This window comes from Pseudophryne corroboree, chromosome 6 (genome assembly GCF_028390025.1).
Source record: "Pseudophryne corroboree isolate aPseCor3 chromosome 6, aPseCor3.hap2, whole genome shotgun sequence".
NCBI lineage: Eukaryota > Metazoa > Chordata > Amphibia > Anura > Myobatrachidae > Pseudophryne > Pseudophryne corroboree.
The window spans coordinates 433,535,527-433,562,532 of NC_086449.1; the positions used below are offsets into that span (position 1 = coordinate 433,535,527).

The 27,006-nt window shown below is 40.7% G+C and overlaps 1 protein-coding gene across 1 annotated transcript in view; it reads left to right on the forward strand.

Annotated features, from left to right (window-relative positions):
• The window catches only part of LOC134934584 (pendrin-like), a 45,529-nt gene extending 19,460 nt beyond the window's left edge, over positions 1-26,069 (forward strand). Inside the window, exons 11-20 of the mRNA XM_063929990.1 lie at positions 2,971-3,066; positions 11,948-12,054; positions 12,990-13,059; positions 13,417-13,509; positions 13,596-13,691; positions 14,198-14,437; positions 16,359-16,413; positions 16,568-16,713; positions 18,283-18,366; positions 25,911-26,069. Of these exons, the coding sequence (XP_063786060.1) occupies positions 2,971-3,066; positions 11,948-12,054; positions 12,990-13,059; positions 13,417-13,509; positions 13,596-13,691; positions 14,198-14,437; positions 16,359-16,413; positions 16,568-16,713; positions 18,283-18,366; positions 25,911-26,069 (1,146 nt within the window). The remainder of the gene's footprint in view (positions 1-2,970; positions 3,067-11,947; positions 12,055-12,989; positions 13,060-13,416; positions 13,510-13,595; positions 13,692-14,197; positions 14,438-16,358; positions 16,414-16,567; positions 16,714-18,282; positions 18,367-25,910) is intronic.
• The last annotated feature ends 937 nt before the right edge of the window (positions 26,070-27,006 follow it).

Here is a 27,006-nt window from a genome sequence, read left to right on the forward strand (position 1 = left end):
AGCCCAGAAGACATATCAGTCAGGATGTATGGGGGGAGGGGGGCTGATACTTCCAAGTATCAACCAGGCTGCAACAGGTTAAAATAAGCTGCTATGACTAATGACATGTATTAAGTTCTGAACCATATAACATTTTTTGGGGGAAACTTGTCTGGCCAATTCAAAAAAAGAAACCAAGGTAGGTAGTTTTGCTTCCTTTAGACAAATGAAGATTGTTTCACTGCATTTCCTCTTCATCTTTTTGTAAATAAATTTAAAAAGGACATATTTTATTTTAAATTGAAAATAAATTTACTAATGAATGTCAGACAGATTACCAATGATATGAACTGAAGATTTCTCCAACTTCAAATATCTTTGAAATAAGAGATTTATTTTTATCCTCCTTTTATGTTAAAGGTTTTTCATATCTAAAAAAAAAAAAATAAGTTCAAAGTGCAAAAGAAAATCCATACACTTAATAATCTGCTCTTAGCGGATGGGAGGTATTTCTCTTTTACATTTAGAAAGGTTATTAGAAATATTTTCAGATTCACTTTTGAATTCCTATACCCAGTGCTTGAAGTGTACTGGTTTGTCATACCGGAGCTTCTAAATGTGCACCTGTTCCAGAAGTGTTTATCCACAATCTGCAATGTACTATAGCTAGGGAGCTCTCTTTGTTATCCAGCCCACCTTCACTTTGACTGACTCTGTATTGTCCACCCTGAGAGAGAACCTGCACCTGTTCCCCCGCACTGTTCTTCCATGTCTCTCTTTGATCTCCACTGGAAGCCGGGGGTAGCTGCACTCACTGCCACTGTCCCGGTCAACCCAGCCTTTCAGCTGCTACTGTGACTGCTGCTCTACGCCCACTTCCATGCCTCCAGGCAGACCCTCTGCTGCTAACCTTAACCCCAGGCACCTCTGCTGTCCCTCCTGCTACTCAGACCCTGGCTGCCGCTGCTAGCCTGGGTCTGGCCCACTGCTGCTACTGGCATTGCGGCTCTACTCCCACTTTCATGCCTTCAGGTGGACCCTCCCCTGCTCTCTTTAACCTTGGGGACCTCTGCAGTGCAGTCCCTCTTGCTACCCAGACCCTGGCTGCCGCTGCTCCCGTGACCCCAGCACACTGCTACTACTCGCAGCGCGTCTCTGCTCTCACTTCCATGCATCCAAGCAGATTCTCCACTGCTCTCCTTAACCCCTGGCACCCCTATGGACCCTCTTCTGATATCCAGACCCCTGGCTGCTGCTTCAACCACCCTGGCCCACTGTTACTATTGGTGAGTGACAGGAAACTTTACATATATTATTCATCTGCAAAATAAATGTATTTTATAAAAAAGGCAGTGACATCTTGACCAAGATTTCAGTTTATTAATGAGTGAGCAGCTCTGACTGCTGTAATATCACAAAATTGTAATTATGTGCACGTGAATTCTATTTGCTGGGTACCGGTTGTAACTGGATGCAGTCAGCATCCCGGCAGTCAGGATGCCAGTGATCACATGACTGAGTTATGTCGGGATTCTGGCATCGGAACACCAGCCACCGACATTCTGATGGTAAGTATCGGGTTAGGGCCCGGGAGGTTAGCTCTAGCTGCCAACTCCCCCCCACCCGAGTCTTAGCCCTAGCCGCCACCCCCATTGTCTTAGCCCTAGCCACCACCCCCGAATCTTAGCCCTAGTCCCCACCCAAGGAGGGTTAGGGTAGGAGACAGGCGAGGGCTATAATAATTACCCCATCCCCTGTCGGTATTCTAATTGTTGGGATGCCGGTGTCAGTCATGTGACCGCTGGCATCCCGATCACCGGTATATTGTATCGCACCCATTGTCATGGCTCCCAGCAAATGAAATGCCGAGGAGGCGGGAGCTAGAGGCTATTTGGGTACCACATGCTGGTAGAATGTGCTTTGAGGGTCACGGGCATATCACTACACACTGGCTATTGCAGGTGCATTGTGCTATGAGATGAATAGGCAGGAACACTGTTACTACAACTACTACTGTCATCAGCCACCATATCTCCTCGATCTCTTCCCAGAGCCAGCTAACCCTTTCAGACCAGCAACCCAACCAATCTCATCCTTATCTTCCCTTCTCCTGTGCCTTCTGAAATTCCAGATCTATCTACAAAAAACTGCCCACTATCCATAACCTCTTCATCTCACTTAACCTTCTCACTATCATTGAAACCTGGTTCTCTCCTTCACCCACTCCACTAGATCTTATGACTGCCAGTCGGCGGGGTGGGCATTTTCCAATCAACAAACTGTACCTTTCGTGTTATTTCCACTGAGCCCTCACTATCTTTCTTCTTTGAAGTCCACTCTATCAGTCTTTTCTAATCCATCCATCTCCGTATCTCTGCTATGTACCATCCTCATGGCCCCACTTAACAACTTTTTGATAAATCTGCTTCCCCACTACTTCTCCACCTCCCTCCCTCATCCTTAGTGACATTAACATCCCCACTGACATTTCCACGGCCAGCTTCCTCTAAACTTCTTGCCTTTTCTTCTTCTTTTGGCCTTTCTCAATGGACTTCACCCACCCACTGCCTCAGCCACTACTTTCACCTCATCTTCTCCCATCTGTGTGGTTTCTCTGATTTCTCCAACCCTCAATTCCCACTATCTGACCGCCATTACATTTTCCATACCCCCACTTCTAAATTTCCACTTCGACCGCTGCTTATACTATAGTCTATTGTTTGTTTCTTGAACTTATTTCAAAGGGGTTTCATTAGACAATTTCGTGGCTTCTTATTTCTCCTTGATGTTGTGGAAATGGAAGAAAGTAATGGACAGATGTAAGCATTTCCTTTCTTCTGTCATGACTTGTGCTCTAGAGCACACAGAAAACAACCACTAATAGTTTAAAATATCACAAAAGCTGTATTAATTACAAGGTAGAAGTTTGTAAGAAAATGATTACCATTGTAAAAGAACATGAATGACCTTAAATCATGTTTCTCACCACAGTCTGTGCTGGCCGCTATTGTCATAGCAAATCTTAAGGGAATGTTCTGGCAAGTGCTTGATGTACCTCGCCTATGGAAGCAGAACAAGTGGGACTCGGTAAGTCTTTAAAACATGTACAATATTTAATGATCTACATCTATAACAAAAATAGATCAAATAAAATAAAATGGCTACATGGGGATTTTAGCATCTGAGGTTTTATGAGGTTTTGTCAAAAAAATAAGATTTTTACTCACTGTAAAATCTCTTCCTTGAAGTCCATCTGGGAATGCCATTACCTCTGGGTTATGTATAGTGAGCTGTGGAGGCGGGCACTAACTAGTTTGACACTTGCCCCCACCCCTACACAAACCCCCCCCCCCATCCACTATAACCTATAACGGAACAACTAAGAAACCAGAAAACCAACAGGTATGAAACCAAACAAGGGAGCGATCCCTGCATCCCCCAGATGGACTTCAAGGAAGAGGCTTTACAGTAAGTAAAAATCGTATTTCCTTTATCACCCATCTGGGGTTGTCATTACCTCTGCTCTGCACAGCTGCTCTACTGAGGCACTATGCCACATTGACCAAGAAACCCCGACTGCACGAGTCGAGTGGGCCCGAATTGAAGCCGGCACGTCACATTTGAAGACGAATATGCCTGCCAAATGGCGGCAGTTACCCATCTAGCGATGGATCGTTTAGAAGCTGGCCCTCCTTTCTTTGGTTCATCAAACAGGACCAACAAATAATCTGTGAGTCTCAAAGATGCAGTACACTATAAATAAATGTGTAACGTCCGTACCACATCCAACAGTGCTAAAGAAGAAACTCCAATTGTCACTGCAGTCTGGCGAAAGGCTTGAAGAACTATATCTTGATTGAGGTAGAAAGCTGATACCACTTTAGAGAGAAAGTAAGGTTTAGTGCATAGCACTACCCTATCCTCATGAAAAATGAGAAGCAGAGGTTTACAAGGTAGAGCCGCTCAGTCATAAACTTTTCTGGCTGAAGCAATGAAAGAAAAACTTTTAAAGTGAGGTATCTCAATTCTACTGATTCCAATGGCTAAAGGGAGCCTTTTGGAGTGCCTCCAAAATTTAATTCAATTCCCAAGGAGGAATTAATGGGACATAAGAAGGCTGTATATGAAGAACCCCCTGCAAGAAGGTTTGAACTTCAGGAATGGTGGCCAATTTCCTTTGAAAAAGGATAGACAGGGCCAAAATCTGTCCCTTTAAAGGAAGATAATCTGAGACCCTTAACCAAACCATTCTGGAGAAAAGATAAAAGACTGGACACTCTGAAGCTTTCAAGTTTCAACATGTGTCATTCACACCAGGAAATATATATCTTCCATACCCGATGATAAATTCGGGAATTAACAGGTTTGCAAGCCTGTATCATGGTTTTCACAGCGGATTGTGAAAACACTCTGGCTCTTAAGATCCTAGATTTAAGAAACATGCCTTCAATGCCAGCGAGGGCTAGGAATCCTAGGACCGAGATTTGTACCTTGGAGGTTTTCTGTTGAGACTAGAAGCAATTAGATCTATGTCTGGAGACCCCCATCTGGACACTATTTCTGCAAACACTTCCTGCTGTAATTCCAATTCTCCTGGATGCACTCTGTGGCGATTTGAGTAGTCCACCTCCTAGTAGTCCACCCCTGGAATGTAGACTGCTGAAATTGGCCAATGAAGGATGTGAGAAACCTTCCTCATTGCGTGTGACACCCTGCTTGTTTATGTATGCAACTGCCGTGGCATTGTCTGATTGGATTCACAATGGTAGGCTCTTTAAGTGGGATTGAGCCTGAACCAATGCAAACTGAATCGCCCTCAATTCCAGTATATTGATGGAAAGTGAAGCTTCTTGGATGGCCCAAAGACCGTGTAGGTGTATGTCCAAGACCACTACCCCCAGCCCGTTAGGCTGGCATCTGTGGTGACAATGATCCACTTCATAACTGACAACTGGCAACCTCTTGCAACCACCATAGGAGTGACTGATGGGTCTGCCGGGATAATCTGAACATTTGCTTTATTAATAGAGGGTCTGACTTTACCCATTGAAGAAGCAAGTGTTTTTACAGTGGACGGACATGAAATCTGGCAAAAGGGACAGCTTCGAATGAAGTCACCATTTTCCCCAGTAACTGCATAGCCCTGAGGAGATATGAGTCAACTGTAACATACTTTTTATACTGGATTGAAGATCTTGAATCCTTTCCTGCGGTAGAAATACTCTGTGACACTGGGTGTCGAAGAGAAGACCCATAAATATAATTTTCTGAGAAGGATTTAAATTTGATTTCTGGAAGTTCTGGAGCATGTCTATGGTAATCTGAAAATGTTGTTGCAATAGGGCTATTGATGGAACCCTTAGTAACAAATTGCTAAGGTAGGTCAACACATTGACCCCTTGTCTTCTGAGCAGAGAGATCATGTGTGCCAAAATATTTGTGAAAACTTTGGGAGCGGTGGACAAACTGAATGGCAGTGTCTGGAACTGAAAATGTTGGTACCCCACTGCAAACCGCAGCAGATGTTGATGACCCCTCCATATAGGAATGTGGAGATAGGCATCCTTGATATGTATGGAGGCTAGAAATTCCCCTTCCTTCATAGAACAAATTACTATACTTGAAAAAAAGCTATTTGTTTCCCCCAGCACCCTGAATGATAACCGTAACCAGATTTAAATTCCACATAATAATAGAATTCAGAGATCTTCGTTACACATATTTGGCCTTAGTGTGGCATACCCTTACATTCTATTAACACTTTTCACTTATTAATTTTTTAACACTATTTCTCTATTTTAATTGCATTTTATTTTTGTATCACTTTCTCTATAGTTTCGGCTTCCTAAATACTAATTTATTAACACTATAGTTTTTTCACTGGTATGCTACGCTGGGCTTTCTGGCTTATGCTGGTGTTTTGGGGGTGCCACACCCTGCACCTAGATATAGCGCTAGGGACCCCAAATATACAGAGACGCCTTGATGCGGCTTTGGGGCTTATTCACACATTTGCGCAAATATGTGTAACGAAGATCTCTGAATTCTATTATTATGTGGAATTTAAATCTGGTTACGGTTATCATTCAGGGTGCTGGGGGAAACAAATGGCTTTTTTTCTTGCTTAGAAATACCCCTCCCTTTCGAGCACCTGAATGATATCACTAAGCTAATTGAGCATCTACCAATATATATGTTTGTTGTGAGAGGCAGAGAGGTTCCTGCATTAGGAGGAGGTGCAGGCCCTGACATGCCACATGGAGCATTATGGGGGTGCTCCAAGGTAGGTAGCTCTTAGCTTAGACATATTGTAGTAAGGGGCCATTATCATGTGGCTCCTTGCTGGTTACTCTTAGACCCAGATTGGGGTAATGGAGGTGTGAGGTGTGGTGCCTCTGGACTGGCTGAGCTGGATGGCCTTAGTGTGGCATACCCTTACATTCTATTAACACTTTTCACTTATTAATTTTTTAACACTATTTCTCTATTTTAATTGCATTTCATTTTTGTATCACTTTCTCTATAGCTTCGGCTTCCTAAATACTAATTTATTAACACTATAGTTTTTTCACTGGTATGCTACGCTGGGCTTTCTGGCTTATGCTGGTGTTTTGGGGTGCCACACCCTGCACCTAGATATAGCGCTAGGGATCCCAAATATACAGAGACGCCTTGATGCGGCTTTGGGGCTTATTCACACATTTGCGCAAATATGTGTAACGAAGATCTCTGAATTCTATTATTATGTGGAATTTAAATCTGGTTACGGTTATCATTCAGGGTGCTGGGGGAAACAAATGGCTTTTTTTCTTGCTTAGAAATACCCCTCCCTTTCGAGCACCTGAATGATATCACTAAGCTAATTGAGCATCTACCAATATATAAATTACTATACTTACCAACTCCATTTTGAATTTTCCCAAATGGAGGTAAGGATTTAAACACTTGAGGTTTGGAATGGGCTGAAACGACTAGTCTGGTTTGTCTACTAAGAAAAGACTGGAGTAAATCCCCCGCCCTTGTTGTAGTACCAAATCTGGACTAATAACTCCGGACTTGGAAAGATCAGAAATTGCCTGTATGAGAGCTGTCTTTCTGCAACCGTCCCCTGGAAGAGGAGTGTAAAAACACTTTTCTGGAACCGGACCCTCGAGGTCTAACATGTAACCCCTGGTTACCAGTCCACTTAGCCAAAGATCGAAGCTTGATTGCTTCCAAGTTTACCGGAACCTGAGCAAGCAGGCTGCCACCAAAGGTTGAGTCCCAGTCCCATGACAGTCATGTAGATTGTTCAGTTACCTTGGCAGCAGACAATGGGGGCTGGGAACACCACGTCCTTTAAAGGCACTTCTACGGGGACTCCTAGGCATATCCTGGGAGATCTGATAATCTTCCCCTGCCTTGAGACTGAAAGGAACTAAACCTAGGAGATCTTGGTTATACAGGTAGAAAGGACTTTTACCTCTCGTGACCTAGGAAATAATCTATATTAATTCTGGTCTTTCAAACGGTAATGCTTCTAAAACATGTTTGGACTCTATGGGGGATATTCAGAAATGGACACATGCTGACATGCTGGGGGCCACCCAGCACAGGGCAAGGCTGCCCAGCATGTGTGGCGCCGCATTACGAACACATTGAATAGAAGTAGATCCCTGCCTGTGCAGCCTGGCTGTGTAGACAGGGGCACCACCGCCATGTTTCTATACGCAGGAAATGCAAGTGACATCATAGGCCGGCCCCAAAAATGGGCATGACATGTCTGCGTTTCCCAACCTCTACCCACCCAACACCGTGTTGCCACCATGTGCCAGCCCTGGATGCCTGTCTCCTATCAATCACCATGCTATCACATCATTCTGGGTCATGCACGCGCACTATGGGCGCATGTGCAGACCCTATGGTCGTGGCCACTGCATGCAAACGCAGCAGCTGTGTCCAACTCTGAATAAGGCCTTTTGTCTGCCTTCCAGGTTTTCAGCCAAAGGGAATGTCTGGCAGAAATGGCCAAAGCAGAAATATGAGACGGTATCTGTATAGTGTCTATTAAAGCATCACCTATATAAATCAGAGCCTCTGAAATCTGGTCAGCCAAATAATTATTTTCACACAAATCTTCTGATTGGAAACCAGAAGTCATCTGGGTCAATCAAGAATTGATAGTTTTTATTACCCAGGCACTGGCTAAAACAACTGCAGCGCGACTCCTGACAAAGTGAAAATAGACAAATATAGCTTCACGTTTTCTATCCATAGGATCTTTAGGTGTTACAGACTGTGCTGTGGGAGTAACCATATTCCTGACCAACCTAGCAATGGGTGCGTCCACCATGGGTGGAATTTCCCAAAGCTTGGCCCAGGCCTCACCGACTGTTCAGTTGAATTACCGGTTAATGACGCCTCCTGTGAACAACCAACAGTGTTGGTTGTTATCAAAAGGCTGTTTGGGTCAAGCAGTCTTTTTTGGTTGTTCACAGTCATTACCCGGTAGTTCAGATGAACAGTGGGTGATGCCTGATTGGGCCAGGTCCATGGCTATGACATGATAACAAGATCACTAGGTTGACTACCAACAGTAAAAATCCTAGTGTAACTGCTTATTTGTTATTAAGGACACCCAACCCCCAGCCTACAGTGAGTTTTCAGCAAGGAAGAATCCAGCAGGGTTCCAAATGCCCACCAAACAGTGTTTGGGGCGTGGCACACACCCTTTTCAATCTAGTGGAGCTGTCACTCAAATGTCTGGGTGTCGTGCCTCCGGGCATGTCAAAAACACCCCCAGGTGATGATGTCGTCAGTGTGAGCCTGCCACGAGGGCAGTAATAAGTCACCCTCATTAAAAAGCGCCTCAGCATTACCCATCTTTAACTGTGTCAGCTGCAGGGAGCCGGGCGTCCTTCAGAGGCGGAGGTTGGACCACGTGAGTAACACATGCCTGGCCGCTTGTTCTATAAAACAGCGTGCCAGGAAAGCAGTATTACTGCAATAAAGTTTAAATTTTACCTTGAGGGGAGAGACCCAGGGACCTTTGTAATTTGGTGACTTTCCCAGAGGCCGTCTTTAGCGTGGGATACAGGGTTCACACCAACCTCTATTATTACCAGTGACATGCTATGAGGCAGAGCCTTTCCTGTCATTCTCCAGAATAACCCAGAGTTTTGACTATGTAAAGTATATGAAAACTAAAAAGAATATGTTAGAAATATCCTCTTTGGATTATAGTCAAAACTCTGGAGTAAAAAGTCTATAACAGGTGATGCAGTACCTCCCCTGCCTATCTTTTCTGCACATCTCGACTCAACAATTTTCCAGCAGTATATACTGCTGCACCTGTGTGTAATGCCCACATGAACCATTGAGCTCATATATTGTGTGTAAGTCTGGCTTTGGCACTAGCGAGTGCCTCCTGAGCCATTTACCTCACCGCACGTCCCTGATTCCTACCTAGCTCCCACTCTGTTAGTGTTTGTCGTCTATTGCCAGAGACTGTTGGCAGAGACTAAGCACCCAAATTTCAAAAGGAACAAATGGAAATAAAAACCTAACGAAAAAGCTAGGCCTAGCTATTGCCTTCTCCAAGGCACTAAAAACAAGACTGAGGTTCTAGTGGATGGGGAGCGGTTATATAGGGTGTAGGGGCCAGTCTCAAACTACTTAGTGATCTCCATCACAGCTGACTATACGTAACACAGAGGTAATGACATCTCCCAGATGGATGATAAAGGAATACTGCACTCGTCTACATAGTTTTATGAGATTAAAGTGATGATGTGCCTAAAATGACAACTAATTTTTTTCCTTGATGCTCCTTCCCCTGAATGCTTGTACACAACAAAGGTCACAACAAAGGTCAACAGAGCACTTCCTGACAAAAAAATCTCTTCCTACAGAGATGAATAACCTGCTCAGTGATACTGTATGGAGGCATTTCATTTCTGTTGTAAGAGATATTGGGGCAGATGAATTAACCCGGAGAAGGCATATGGAAGTGATAAATCAGTGATAAGGGCAAGGTGATAATGCACCAACCAAGCAGCTCCTAACTGTTGATTTACATATTGGAGCTGATTGGCTGGTGTGTTTATTACCTTGCATTTATCACTGGTTTATCACTTCCTTATGCCTTCTCCAGGTTAATACATCTGCCCCATTGTTTCCTCTGTGAGATTAATTTGTGAACAAATTGAACATGATAGATGTGCTACTCAGCTATTAAAAACCTACAAATAATTAGGTAAATAAAGAGAATAGGAAGCACTTTCTGAAATTTGTGAACAAGTTTCGAGTAAAAATATTAACAATTTAATGTACAGTATAAAAAACTTGACTAATACTCAATAAACTATTAAATATATATGAATATAGTAACATCAAACCAGCATTCAATGGGGGTCATTCCGAGTTGTTCGCTCGTTATTTCTTTTCGCTAGTCGCAAACTGCGCATGCGCAATGTACGCATTGTGCCTGCGCCAAGTAAATTAGCTCAAAAGTTTGGTATTTTACTCATGGCGTAACAAAGTTTTTTCATCGTTCTGCTGATCGGAGTGTGATTGACAGGAAGTGGGTGTTTCTGGGCGGAAACTGGCCGTTTTCTGGGAGTGTGCGGAAAAACGCAGGCGTTTCAGGGAAAAACGCGGGAGTGGCTGGAGAAACGGGGGAGTGGCTGGCCGAACGCTGGGTGTGTTTATGACGTCAAACCAGGAACGAAACGGGCTGAGCTGATCGCAGTGTAGGAGTAAGTCTGGAGCTACTCAGAAACTGCTAAGAAATTTCTATTCGCTATTCTGTTAATCTTTCATTCGCAATTCTGCTATGCTAAGATACACTCCCAGAGGGCGGCGGCTTAGCGTGTGCAATGCTGCTAAAAGCAGCTAGCGAGCGAACAACTCGGAATGAGGGCCATTATTTCTTAAAATGCACTTAGTAAAGCACTAGGCAATGAGAATAGATATATTTTTGAATTGTAAAAGAATTACAGTAGATTGAAAGATTTTGGTGTTTATGTTCCCCAGCTTTGAAGGGGCTACATACAGTATGATGCACAAATGAACAGTGGATATTTGTATGTAATTTTTCCAGCTACAGTAATTACAAACTGTGATAAGGTAATGGTGCGTGATGGGAGTTGTAAGTTATCATTATTTTGCTGTAATAAAAGTGTGAATGCATGATATGGATAATTAAATGGGAGAGTTTTCTGTATTATTATTAGTGATTAATACACAGTGTGGGTACAGAGGTGTTTAGAGCTTGGGGTCTATGTGTAGACCCCAATACTGCACACTATGCAGTAGTGTATGCAGCCTGGACGCAGAGTACCGCATAGAATACTATGAAAGCATCCCTCCCAAAGTGGCTGCCACCTGAGAGAGGACAGTTTTGAAGGATGCTAGAGGATGCAGCGGCCATTTTGGGAGGGACAATTAATATACAACCCGGAAGAAGGAAGCACAACTGCTGGGAATGCAGCATTTTTTTGTGTTCTCACTGGCAGTCAAACTGGCTAGAAACAGACCTGGGTGCATGCCCATTAACTAATCTTCAGCTCCTTGTGACATTTTTGGGGGCTTGTCTGACTCACTTACCGGAAGGGAAGGGGACAGGAACTTCTGCCTGGCTTACTGCAGCACCAGAGCTTTCAGTGACACTGACTTTCACACAGAACGGTGAGACCCGGCCACGGCCAGAGCAGGTGAAAGTGTGGGGCAGGTAACTTATAACATCCATGGCCTTTACCAAGTATTAAGTACAATAAGTATGTAGCTTTAAGACACAGCATTATTTTTTGTGCTACGCAGTCGCCCCAGCTGCCTAATGGTACTGCCTAGTTTGTTTATCACTATCCATTTTGCACTACAAAGAAACACTTTGAAACATGCCTTTTCATACAAATAATCATGCATTTTACACAATATGTATATAAACATGATAGCTAGAGCTGGATTAATGTGTTCTCTTCTATCTTAGGTCATATGGGTGTTCACGTGTATTGCAGCTATCATACTGGGACTCGATCTAGGACTGTTGGCTGGTTTAGTTTTTGGATTGCTAACTATTGTTCTGCGTGTTCAGTTGTAAGTAACTATTCTAATATCTTTCAATAAGCAGTATATAGGTACAGTATGTTAAGATGTCTATGTTTAACAAGGATATATAAATACAAAAGCTATAAAGAATTAAACATGAGTCTCTGATTACAAGTGGGACATTTGGAAGGAAGTTCTCTGATGTAGGGATTTTATGAGTATTCTCCAGTAACTAGCAGGAAGATGAGGTACTGTATGTGACCCCTCCACAGAGAAAAAGATTTTCTCACCATCCTATTGGCTAAATCTTGGGGTGAACCCCTACTGACTTAAACTGACTGCATCACAAATAAATCGCTTAGACTGTAAACTTACACTGTAGGAAAATCCCCACGTACTGCTACGGCTCATGCATTATACAGTGTGTACACACAAAGGCGCTGTTGTGATTGAGGCACACTGTATCAGAAATGTCTTGGTAAGGTGCTGGCATTCATGGGTGGTGACTGGGAGATGGCTAAACAAATGCATGGAGTTGTGGGTGTGTCGCTGGACTGGTTGCATACACATATGCTTTGTTGCTCACATTGGAGGACCTACTCAGATGGAAACTCTGACCTGCAATAGGGTTTGTGTAAGTTTTGATGGAAGCGACTGATGGTTGTGTCAAAATCCACACCAGATGGTAGTACAGTATCCATGGACACTGACAATGGGTGTCTCAGTCCTTGCACATTTGGACGCATGGATTTAGACCAGGGAAGTGTCATTTGCATAAAGTCGCAGACAAGCAAACACAAAGCCTCAGTTGCAGCCACATCTGGTTCCACCGCTGAATAAGGCCCATTGTGTGACCACTGTCTTCCGTGCTGTGGGACAAAGTCATAATAAAATAAAAGCTGATGACCACAAAACTGAACTAACAGCAGTAATATTGGTAGTATATCTATACCTTTGCATATAATGCTATATTTTTGTTTTAGTCCCTCATGTGGTGCTCTTGGAAATGTACCTGGAACAGACATCTACAAGGAAGTCAAAAAATATAAAGGTGTAAGTAATACTATGAAACCATATTACTGGCTCTTGTCATTTCTGAACTCATTATTGTGTAACACTTATTCCTAAGAATAACATATAATGTGTAGAATCATAGGGAATTCGCTATTGCCTTTCACTGGAGCAAGCAAGTTCAGCTAAAAGGACAGTACAAAGGATATCTTGCATAAAAAAGAATTACTATTCTAGTTACTATTTGATAAAAACAAGGCAGATAACATTGCCTGGGATTCATATCCACTATGTTGCTCATCTTGATAAATAAGTAATAATGGATCACTAAATATGTATATTGATGTCACAAACTTTACATTTTTTGAGTCGAAAACAAATCTCAATTTCTTTTTACAGGTTGTTGAACCAAATGGAATTAAAATTGTTCGATTTACTAGTGGAATTTTCTATGGGAATATCGATGGTCTGAAAAGTGGCATCAAATCAATTGTGAGTGCATTACATATGTATGTCTTATTAATTACAATGTATACTTTTAATAATACAATAACGTAAATTTTGTGATATAATTGCAGGTTGGATTTGATGTCATCAAAGTTTATAACAAGAGAATCAAAGCACTGAGGAAAATAAACAAACTTATTAAGAAAGGACAATTAAGAGCAACTAAGGTAATTGTGTATACTAATGTAGAGGAGGCACTATTTAAGACAAGTATAATTGTTTTAAATGGTGTTTCCTGTCAATTCAATTAACATTTTGTAACTCAGTAGTATATAAACTCAATTATATGTGCTATAAAAATGCCATTGCGTACCCGTTGCACTTGCCATCTCTTTTTCTATTGTGGAAAATCCCTTCTACTGTATATCAATGTTGATATGTCGGCTGATCAAAAATAAATCTGTTAGATATCACTGGAGCAGCGTTGTTGAATTAAAAAGTCATTACATAAAGTCATTTATATAATAAATTGTATGGCCATGATATCTGCTAGGTAACAGATAAAATGTCTGTCGGTCTGACAGGCATTTTATCTGATCATGTACACCCAGCTGTAGATATGATTTTAGCCCATTTTTTTATATTTCTAGAATTCAAAAATAATTCACTACCGCTAATATAGTCAACAAAACCTTGTGATGGTTCCACTAATTCAGTTATTTATTCTGTTTAGAATGGTATCCTCAGTGATACAGGTACCGATAATGATGGGTTTGAGCCCGATGATGACCTTGAAGACCCAGAAGGAGAGCAGAACCCAGAAGTTCAAATGAAAGAAGTGGAAATCCAAGTAGACTGGAATTCAGAGCTGCCTGTAAAAGTGAATGTACCAAGAGTCACTATTCACAGCCTTATTTTTGACTTTGGCCAAATATCTTTCCTTGATGTTGTGGCAGTAAGGTCTCTGAAACTGGTAAGATATCTGACTTACACATTATCTTTTGAATAAACACCACAGTATCCATGTTGTTGTTTTTACAATGTCAGCACATATACACTACTACAATTACATAGTATCTGGTAACTGCTGAACGCTGCTGGGATTGCACACAGGCCCAGGTGCTTGGGATATTGTAGCTATAGGAGGGGACATGGCTACAACCCCTGTTCAGTAAGAACATATGGTGCACACCGCTGGGGTCATGATCACAGCATTATGGAGGCGTTCACTCCCTGGCACCCGTGAAGAAATGGACCTGGAAAATCGTACTCCCTTCCATCTTGACACCCCTGGGTGAAAGGTCTGAACATAGATAGACAGCCAGGACCACTTTAAGCCATCAGTGGGCTTAAAACAAAAATCATGTTACAATATTTGGCTGCCATACCAACTAACAGAACATGAGGGATTGCTACTGTATATCCCAAACGCAAGGGGTTTCTCAAGAGAACAGTAAGATTAACCCTTACGTTTTTTTGTTGTTGTTTTTTTAATTTTAAAAATAATTCAGTTGAGCTGGGACTTGGGAATATTTTAACTTTTGAACTTGTTTTAAAGTTAGGACCAAAGTATGGGTTGGGGTAAAGGAATGTTAAACTGAATGGGTCTGTTGCATTCCTAGGATGTATGCACACAGTAAAAGCCCTCAGCACACTGCTGTGAACCAGTAAAAGAGCTGCTATATTATTAGTACATAAACGTCAGGTTATCACATCAAGTTTCTCCTGCTAATTGTGGACTTAACTTTAAACAATGAGAGTACTTAATGTATATTTGGTCACATATTCATGTGTTTTCAATGAAGAACAAACTCATCCTGAGCTATGCCAAAAGCCTCCAAAATGGTAATAGTAGAAAAACAACTCTACCAGCTACTGACCCCCATATATGATACTCAGAATGGAAGTTGCTCAGTCAATTTATAAATTCACAGCAGGTGCAGTTGTTCGTGATGGAATTTTAGTACTTGCTGTAAACTTGTAAATTCATTGAGAAAATTCCATCTCTGTACTTCCTTTCCTATAATACCTGGGGGCTGGAATAGAAACTATTTCCAAGCCTCTCATATCAGGATCAAATATGGGACTGTCCAATGGTGAGCAGAAGGAAATTGCCACTTTATTAAAACGACCATGGTAGTGTAGACTGGCTAGTAAATTGATGACTGCAGCAGCCATCATATGTGATGGCACTTGTTGTGTTAACCCATAAATGTATCCCTCCTCCACTGCCATTTGTAATTACTTCCAGCAGAGGCTGCCACCAACAGTGAATACTGAATTAAGCAAACAGTGTGTGGGAGCTTGGGCACCCAATATTTCTGCTGCCACAGTCACTAGGGGCTAGATGCATCATTGCTTGGAAAGTGATAAAATGGAGATTGAAAAAGTACCAGCCAATCAGCTCCTAACTGACATTTTTCAAACACAGCCTGTGACATGGCAGTTAGGAGCTGATTGACTGGCACTTTTTCAATCTCCATTTTATCACTTTCCAAGCGATGATGCATCTAGCCCTAGGTCTGTGCTTGCCATTTTTCAGTCATATTGGACATACTAATGGCAGCACCCCAAATCATCTTTAAAAGTTGGCTCCTATGCTTGTATATACCCATTACACTTTAAATCACCTTTAGACATGCATGCAACCAGACATATAAACAACTGAGTATATCTTAATCGTATTTAACAGAAGGTATGCCCTACCAAAGGAAAAACACATGTATTTCTTCTGTGTATTTCCTTCTTTTTCATCTAAGTTTCCTAACTTGTATTTCCACTCACGTATTTAATACACAACAACTCTGTTTAATACTTTCATGCTCTTGATTAGTATAGCAAGTGCATGATTGCCTGTAAATATGCCTATTGCTAAATATCTACTTGATTTTCAGATATATAAAGAATTCAAGAGGATTGATGTAGACGTGTACATAGCAGCATGTGATGGTAAATTAATTTATCATTGTATATATTTACCTATAAATCACCACTGTGATTCCTCCCGTTTACAACAGTCACATGCATCTGATACATGTAGTGTAAAACAAAGAAAATATTCTTGTCATTCCACTTAATATTTATTTGTCATTGCCTTCTACAGATAATGTTTTAAAAAAGATGGAAGAATGTTTGTTTTTTGATGACCAGATCAAGCCAGACATCTGTTTCTTGACTATTCATGATGCTATACTATATATAGAGAATTACAGAAAGTTCAATGATGCAAGTGATCCTATATTGGAAAAGGTAAAATATCAGAACTACTTATTATAGTAGCAAGATAATGACTGGACCAGTCTTTGTGACGGGTCAAGTACAGTAAGCCATGTACAGCACATAGAAGGAGCACTGGGACATACAGTATCCAGTGTGCTATATTGAGAAAGCTGCCTTAAACTAGGTACATATTAGAAGATATATCTTCTGTTCGATTGTACGGCCAATTTATTGTGAGCCGGTCAGCGGGTGTGTGCACCAAATATGTCTGTGAATGATGTAGCTCACAGACATATCGCATTGGCTGTGCAGCACAGCCAATGGCCAATATATCTGCAGGGACTGACATCACAGCTGGGTGGGCAAATTCATATGGCCGCCCAGCTGAATGTCCCAACATACCGAGCGGCCAATCAGTAATTGTATATGCTTACCTAACCTGGATCAGCCGCTTGGTAGGCGGTTCCGGCAGTCACCCTACATTGTGTGCCTGGCTTTAGCTAACAAGATTTGGGAACTCATTTTTAAAAATTACAGAAGATGATTGACTGGTACCTTATCTCCATCTATGGCTTAGTAAATAGATCCCTTAGTTGGAATGAAGGATGAAAGGGCACCATTTCCACTGATGCTTCAGAACGCAGGATGGATAGGCAGTATGGAGAGTGTGCTCATTACCTCTGTCAGTGAAGTCTGTAACAGTAGTGATAAGTGCCCTCAGTCTTCATTTTTTAATTACTGTTCTCTAAGAAGAATGTGTATTACTGAATCATAGTGAAAATTCAGTTGAAATGACAATACAGTGATGATTGTAGGATCCGAATTATTCCTGACTGGGAGACAGATCTGTGTAATTAATGCATTTGAAGGGGATGCGTTCGGCATCTGGGGCGGTCGGGATGCCGGCGGTCATGTGAGCCGGAATCCCAGCCGCCGGGATAACATACAGTGCCCAACTTATTTGAAGCATTGTCAAGTGATAATCAATTGATCAAATGGAAACACTCATTTCTGTAACTTACTTTGAACAGACTTAATGTTGCACAGGCAATGTGTATTACAGCTGAGTCGTCAACATGATTGAATAATTAAAAGTCAAATGCTTAACTATAGTCTTAGATGTCCCAAAGTATGTGACCCAATGTTCAAACATAATATGGTAGCATAACAAATGTAATCAGGCAGTTTATGATTTAAAAAATAACAAGGATCAAATGACTATATATAAAATTCAGACAAATGTGTCTAATGGCTATGAATGCAATAATTCTCTGCCCTATTAAATACTGAATGAAAATGGAGGAGATATTGTAGTGGTTATGACCATATGACTGATGCATAGACGGTCCCATGCCAATTTTGCTATGAGATCTACATATTTCTAGTTACTTCCCTAGTCATATTCTTCAAACACAGTTTTTTTGTTTATACGGCACTCCCCACAACATTTCAATTGAGCAAAGCCAGACAAACTGTATGAGCTTAGTATAAAAAGACATCCTTTTGCTTTCCATTCAAATTCTACACAAAACAAACCATAATTATATTGGAATACTTAGTTTACAAACTTAATGACCGAAATCTGTTTTTAATTTTAAGATCTCACTAATGCAAGAGTCTAAAGAACCACTGGAATACACAGACATTGATCCACCAATCGAGGACCTGGATGCCCAAGAGGAGGTGAGAAAATGCTTACATTTCTATATTTTTTTCATATTAAATACCATTATAGTCATCACTTTACACACAGTCTAATTAAGATTATAATATAAATCTACCAGCATATGGAATACACTGTCGTTACAAGATACATTGGAATCTGATTGGGATTAAATTGGGATCTTCATGTAATTTTTGTTCAGATAGTGAAATGAAATACTGTTATTGTTGTTCCTTTGATTATTATTACAGCATCAATCCCACTTCGATTTTTTTCTTTACATAGCAAATTAAATAAATTATAAGCGTAGACCTGATAGCTATTTCTCTGGAGGGAAACCGAGTCACACTGTTACACACACAGGCCCACACAGCTCTCAACATTTTGTAGCTGAAGAGGGAAAAGGGAACATGTCAGTAGAGCTCAGAGGACAGTTCCATTTCCTCTCTGCTCATTACATCATGTGGTATGCCATAGTAGACCATAATGCTCTGTAGAACTGTAAACCATTAATAGCAGCCTGAGAAAACAAACCAAGGAGAATGGTGTCAAGATTCTTCTTATAGCCTGGCACAGTGATTTATGTTAAAAAAAACAAAACCAAACCTTATTTTTTTTATGGGATTGTTGCTTTAATACTACCTTAGGAAAATGAAAACACTTGTAAAATAGTCACAAGTATGTATTATCAGTTATACAGATTTTATTCATTGATGCACCTGTGAATAAAACATCATTTATATAGAAATTGTATAACCCAAACATATAATCCACAGGGATTAATTTGGCAATACTGCAAATGGTAGAATGTGTTTTTTGGGGATAGTAAGGAAGACTGGCACTATGGCATGTAATGCTCCTCTTTAAAAAGTAACAGTCAGATAAAGCGTAACAACCATAACCATGAGGGACTGTTTGTAATCATCTATTTTTGAGGCTCATTGGGAACATGCATTTTGCGCTTTGACAGAGTCATCACTAGTGTTTAAAACATTTAATTAGAAAGAGATGAGTTTGCATTTGTAGTTATGATAGCAAAACATTAATCTCACTGGACTCTGTCACTCAACAGGCTCTCCGAAGACTTGCATCATGAAAAGGCTACTGGATGTTGTCATTTGGAAGAAGGACTTCTTGTGCTTTCGTATATATTCCTAAGAAACTTATTTCATCTTTTAAATTGTTGCCAGTAAACAGCTAATCCACATATACAAACATTTTACAACATACTTATTCATAAAGAATCATATGATTTGTAATTATTTGGATGTAAATTTCCACAGTTGTAAATGCATGGAAGAACAATCTCTATTCCCATGGTCAATCGGAAAGAATACATAGTTCCTTACCTTCAGTATGATTCATGTAGAAGAACTGTTCTCATCAAGAAAGTGGTATTAACTGTTAACTGTTAATGTAGTTACAATGTTCCTGTGCCCAGTGGGGGCAGGGAAATATCACAGCTATAGTTTCTATACACTATTGATGTTTGTACAGAAAATAATACCTAGTATGGGCATTACATCAGCATATGCTGCTTAGTTTGTAGTTATATGTCTTTTCTGGGAAGGCAATGAGCTACATAAGTAACTAGAAGAGATAATTGGTTACTAATTTAGAAATAAACATAAAAATAAATTACTATAACTGCTCAGGAAGACACATAGGGGGATGATGCATCAAGCCTTGGAGAGTGATAAAATATAGCGGTTGCCCAAAGAAACCAATCAGCTGATAACCGTCATTTCTTAGACTGTGCTAGATAAATGACAGAAGCCAATTTGGTTCTTTTGGGCAATTTCTCCATTTGATACACACCAAAGCTTGAAACATCCCCTATACACTATTAGTAGTTTTTATAAAGAGGGATAGATTACAGAGGCAAAACCACTAAAGGGTAAAACGACTTCTCCCATGATGCCTAGCTGGCTCAGACCATGGGGAGTCACACTATCTAATTAGTATTTGTAAAACAAAAATAAAATATATATATATATATATATATATATATATATATATGTTTAGGGGAGGCAATCACAATACCACCACTCGGGATCCCGGCAGTCACATAGCCGACTCCAGAATCCCATCAGGCGGTGAAATGCCGCCGCCGGAATACCGGCGACACAGGCTGTTCTCCCTCTGTGGGTGTCCACAACATAGAGGTAGAATATAACCTGTGGCAAGCAATCCACCATGCCAGCAGCATGGCGAGTGCAGCGAACCTGCAAGGGTCTTTCTAGCGTTTGCCCCGCTGCTGGCATACTGGTGGGCGGGATCCTGCTGTCAGTATCATGACAGCTGGGATTCCGTCCGCTGGTTATCAGTGCGCATTCCATGTTTTGGGCATATGCAATTGCTGGACACCTTTGGCAATGCTCATTTCTCTCTGTAGAAGGAGAGCATCTCTAATTCAAAGACTTTGTGTTGGCACTGGCGTGCAACCATAGATGCCAGGCAGCACCAAAAATGTTTTGCAGATGTCCTGCTTATATAGAAGTGCTGGATCCTGTAAAATATAACAATTATTGAAGTTACAAATGTGATTTTTAAAAGAGGGACTAGGTAAAATTCATATCAATGTTAAAGAACCCTTTATTAAAGTAATATGTACAATTATATAGAGAGCCATATTTATCTAATTTTTGACAACAAGGAATTATATATATATTCTAAAAACATGATATAAATATAAAAATTGTTTAGTAAACAAGTCTATTTTAAGGTAAGCTGTATACTATATATTAAGATTTTACTAGTTTTCCACAAAAAGAGTTAAATGACCGTTTTTCAAAATACACATATTGCGAAGGCTCAATTAAGATATGGATCCATAAAAAAAGTTCAATTAACAAGGAAAGCAGGGTAAGGTATAACCTGTTGATTCTTATACATCAAAATAAGTACAGTTTCTCCAAATAATAATAATAATGATGATAATAATTATAAAATCGATATATATATATATATATATATATATATATAAAATTATTATTATTATTATTATTATTTTTAATTTAATGAGGCAGCACTCAGCACTCCCAAGTCTTGAAATGTGGTAGAGTTTATTGAAATAAATTCGACCGCATTTCAAGTCTTGGGAGTGCCGCCTCAGTAAATGTAATTTTGCAAAGCTAAAATGGTATCCCTACAATCACACATTTGCATGATCAATAGATCTGCATGATACAGTATATTGTAATATTCTATAAACAATTATTTTTATATTATATGATACTTTGTCTGGTTTTAATAAAAATATTTTCTTGTAAACTAAGGTCAGCATTGGTGCTGTAATTTTATTGTTATACTTTATTAAGTACTATGCTACACAGCTTCACATTATTGTACAACACAGTTGGAAAAGGATCACCGATGCTTTAACTAGTATACAATCTGTACGACAGTTTGTAAAATGTTGACATTACAGTTTTATGTGCAACAGAGAAACACCATAATACATAGTTCCTCTCTTTCTCCCATTCACCATACTAATATGCTGCATTTCATCGGAATGCCTTGTAGCATCAATAATCAGTACCCGTTGACTATAAATTATTCATTGGCCAGAAACCATTTAGCCAAAAAGAGACCCCTTGCCAGTATGACTCTTCTTGCTGGTACTGATTTTTCCACTATCAGCCACTGAAGAGGAGGATTTGCTTCTCCCACCAACTGCTTTCGGAGATCAATAACAGAGATGCAGCTATTATTACTACCAACCACGATATTGTTTCTTTTTGGAGTAGGAGTCCTCATTGGAGTATTGGAGTAGGAGTCTATCTGCTATACAATACTCAAACAATTGTATGAGCCTGAGGGTCTGAAAGAAAAAAAAAAACAGGTTAAAAGGTGAATTGAAATAATATCTGAAAACAATATAAATAAATGAAAAATATATCTGCAACAAATGACCACAGTCATAGTTAGAAATTGTAGCTTCATGGGCAAGAGAAAGCACCAGCGCCCCCCACCCCGGTGGGGACCGCTGTCGCACCTGCCCCCAGTTCAAAATATTGAAAATGACCTTCACAACATGGTTGCCATCTGCTATAGCATCCTTAAAAACTGTCTTCTATGAGGCGGCAGCCATTTTGGGAGGGACATTTCAATAGTATTCCAGACTGAACACTGTAATATGCATTTGCCGTGGCGCCCCATACTATTGTACGGCTTGCCCTGCCCTACAAACGGCAGTGTTTGAAACATTTTTCACACATCTTTCACTTTTTGAACACTCTTAACATTGATCAGTTAACCTCACCTATTTAACACTCTGATACTTTAGTGCTGTCTCAGCAGCTACTTTCACTTACCTAACACTCTGATTTTTTTTACTGCTATCCTTTATTTGTGTAGAGCCCTGGGGGGGATAGTTTGGCTGAGGTGGTTTGGAGGTGAACCCCTATACTGTTATGGACATGCCTGATGAGGTCACCTTGATGATTGGTGGGCAGGCTCATAATATTGGCCGATTTTTATGCCAAGAATCACAGATATGATGTACAATTAAATTTATTATCATTCTAATGGTCATATGGTGTACCTGCTTTCGTTTCTATGTTGACATCCAGGAATTCCTAAGATATTGAAAACCCCTGAAATAGTTGTATGATGGAAATCTATGAGACATACTGTAACACGCAAGATTTTGTCAAGCTCTATCAGAAGCTACAACAGGCTGTGCTATTAGCTAATAGCTGCATTACAGCAGGCAGGATGTATGTTTATTATTATATTCCTCATTGTGACCTTCTACCTGCCTGACATCTCCTGTATTTGATGTTTGCTAGTTTATTGACCTTCCATAGCTACAGCCTGCCCTGAATTTTGCCTTAAATAACTTTATATTTCTTCTGTGATTTGGTACCATATTTCCTAATTACTCCTGAGAACAGCTGTGCCTCACCCTTACTATGACCCTGTTGTCATTAGCTTTCATTGCCTGTGATTAAGTCCTGCTAGCATCCGAGTACCTATGAATATGACTCACTCTACTGTAAAAGCAGTGGTTTAGGTGAAGTTCTGTGTAACACGCTCTGAAGCAATATCACATGGAGGTAGCTCTGTAACAGTGAACACCACCCAGTAATTAGTACAAATTTATGAAGTTACAAAGGAGTACCCTTTGACTTATGAGGCAAATACTGTATACCCATTTAGATCCCCTTTGAGCACTGTATTGCAATTCAGTTGTTTTGTACAGTATTAAAATTAAATCTTTGTAAGATGAGGAATCTCATTATCAGACACTTCAGCTTGTACACAGTTGGCCTTTATCAATGTTCAATTATACAGTATATAGAAATTGTTGGTCCCCCGGTATCTAGTACCCCTTCGTTCCGCCTTCCAAGGTTGGTATACCAACCAGTCACCTATAAAGTAACTTTAACAATTCTGAATTGTAACTCTGTAAAGTTATGGAGGTGTGTCCAGGTCTCATTATCCTGTAATAGTTAATCTAGAACTACAGGTTGAGTATCCCATATCCAAATATTCCGAAATACGGAATATTCCGAAATACAGACTTTTTTGAGTGGGAGTGAGATAGTGAAACCTTTGTATTCTGATGGCTCAATGTACACAAACTTTGTTTGATACACAAAGTTATTAAAAATATTGTATTAAATGTCCTTCAGGCTGTGTGTATAAGGTGTATATGAAACATAAATGAATTGTGTGAATGTACACACACTTTTGTTTAATGCACAAAGTTATAAAAAATATTGGCTAAAATGACCTTCAGGCTGTGTGTATATGGTGTATATGAAACATAAATGCATTCTGTGCTTATATTTAGGTCCCATCACCATGATATCTCATTATGGTAGGCAATTATTCCAAAATACGGAAAAATCCCATATCCAAAATACCTCTGGTCCCAAGCATTTTGGATAAGGGAGACTCAACCTGTATTAGTATATAACATATGGTAATGTCTTTGATGTAATAGGTCAATGTGTGGAAATCAAACAGTCTGTTTGTTTTGCTAAGCTGTTCTATAATGCATTTCTATGAAAGGATTGCTCCTAACATTGGCCAAATGTTCATGGTATTCTAATCTCGTTCTTGGTCTCACCCATATACTCATTTCACTAGTGGGGACAGCCTGTGCAAAGGAAGAGAAACAGGTTTGGTATCACCTTCAATCAAATCCAAATAAGTGAGACCCTGCCCTGCCTGCAGCAATACCCTCTATTGTAGTCCTTCATCTGTCTTACCCTACAGGTGCAAACTGCACTTTACATCCTGGTTGCCCCCCCCCCCCCCACCCTTTCCCTCCAAGCTTTGATGGTGGCTTTCACTTGTTCAGGAAGAACTAAGAAACAGTCTAGAAATTCATATTTCTTCACCTTCCACCATGCCCAGGGGTATATCACTTCATGGAATTTTCCCAACTCATTTGATTTCAATTGATCATGCCATGAATAGTATTGCACAATCTCTTTGCAAGGTCTAAAATAAATGGCTAATGTGGGTGTCCAATTTGCCTGTGCGTATAAGAGGAAAGGGGAGGAAGGATGCTTGGACTATACACCCTATTTTCAAACATAATAAGAGGCGCCTCTATGCTGAGCCTTGTAGTGCCTAGCAGGAAAAAATAAATACTGGTGCATACTCTAAGCACTAAGATTATTGATAGTCAAACAATTATGGAAAACTCTATTTTTAACATGGAATATAAATAAATGAGGTTCTTAGCATATTTGATCAAAAACGTGGGCCCATTCACCACATCAAGATCAACTCTATTGTCATGAACCGATCACTCATTGCTGCGGGTTCTGGGGTCCGTCCATTGCCGGCGCGGTTGCTCGTGATGCTGTGCAGCCGTGTGGTGACGCGGTGTGAAAGGCGGCAGAGGTGATGCAGGTTCTGGGAGCCGGGAGTGCGTGGACCGAATGGCCAGAGGTGCCTCTGTGTTTCTGCAATATAGGAGGTGGCCATGTTGGAGACCAAATGCAGCACCTGTGAGCACCTGTGGGTAAGTGTTAGCCAATTCTGTGCTTGTGCTGCCTTTAAGTAGGCTGGGATTATTTCACTCTTGCCCAGTGCTTTGTTGTAGCTTCTCTGTACCCTAGCTCTGTCTTCTCCCTGTGGATTTCTGTGTGATTCCAGTGGTCCTGATATCGCCTCCACTCCCAGAGGTCTGCCTGCAGCCTTCACCGCAAGAGATCCACCAGCTCCCTGTTGTACTGTCAGTCAACCGCTCTCCAAGTGGCAACAAGTGGATTTCCAGAGTCCTGTGAGAGGTTACCCTGTTTGTTCAGTGACTGCCTGCTTCAATCACACAGCCTGTGGAAGTTTCTACTAAATCCTGGTCCTCGATTACTCAGCTCTCAACATAACCCATTTTTCTCCATTGTCGTCTGCTGCAACTTTCCACAGTGCTACAAGTATTACCTTCGCAACCTGCAAGTATTCCTTTCACTATTGTATCTTCATTTTTTGCATCATTCAAAGACAGCTCTACACAGTTCTTCAGTTCAGCCTTTAAGCATCAGTAACAAGTCTTCCCAATTATTCGTCTATGTCTACAATATCCAGTTAACACTTCTTACAGTTTGGCACCAATCATTGCTTTATATTGGACAATTCTTCATTATTCTTCAGGCACATTTTATCTTATTCATATGAACATTTCTTCAATGCATCTTCAATACTGATCCTGCTTATCTTTATGCCATTCACTGCAATACGTCAGTTTATATATGGTGACTAATGATTATCATTTAATTCCTTATTGGAACTGTTGTCTATTAATAAATATATGAAATGGAACTATCTTCGTCCTTCCTGTTTTCACCATACTCCAGCACCTACACCTTCGGTTGGTCCAAGGTTAATGGATCCACAAATTCAGTCGGTCCTGACAGTAAGCACTGGCCCCATGGATCCATCGGGTGACCAAATCGCAGGAGATGGTGCTACGGCAAATATTCTTTCCCGTCTGGATAATCAGGAGTCCATACAGACACAAATAGTTCAGTTCATGCAAACCATGGCGGATCGTCTGGATGCTCTTCATACAGCTATAATGACACCACCAGTTCAAGTTCCAACTCCAGTGGTCTCTGCTTCCACAGTGGTTCCTCCAGTGACGGTGCCTATGTCTCATCTGCAGTTGCCTTCGCCAAGCAAGTTTGACAGGACTCCAAAGCTTTGCAGAGGATTTCTGAATCAATGCGAGATTCAGTTTGAACTGTTGTCTGCTAGTTTTCCATCAGCCCATTCTAAGATCGCATATATCATTGCCCTCCTGTCCGGTCAGGCTTTGGAGTGGACGTTGCTGCTGTGGGAGAGGGGAGACCCTATTCTTTCTAATGATGAATTTGTATCATCCTTTCGGAAAATCTTCGATGAACCAGGAAGAACCAACTCAGCGTCTTTGGAGATCCTCCGTCTACATCAAGTCTCACGCCCCGTTAGTCAATATATTATTCAATTTCGCACTTTGTCTTCCGAATTAAACTGGAACGAAGAGGCCCTGGTTGCAGCATTCTGGAATGGACTCTCAAGGATGATTTAACCATTTGTGATGTGCCAACTAAGCTGGATGAATTAATTTCCATCTGCAATAAACTTGATCTACGTTACAGAGAGCATTGCTTAGAGAAATCCAAGGTTGAGCAATTTTACTTGCGTTTTCGATCCAGACC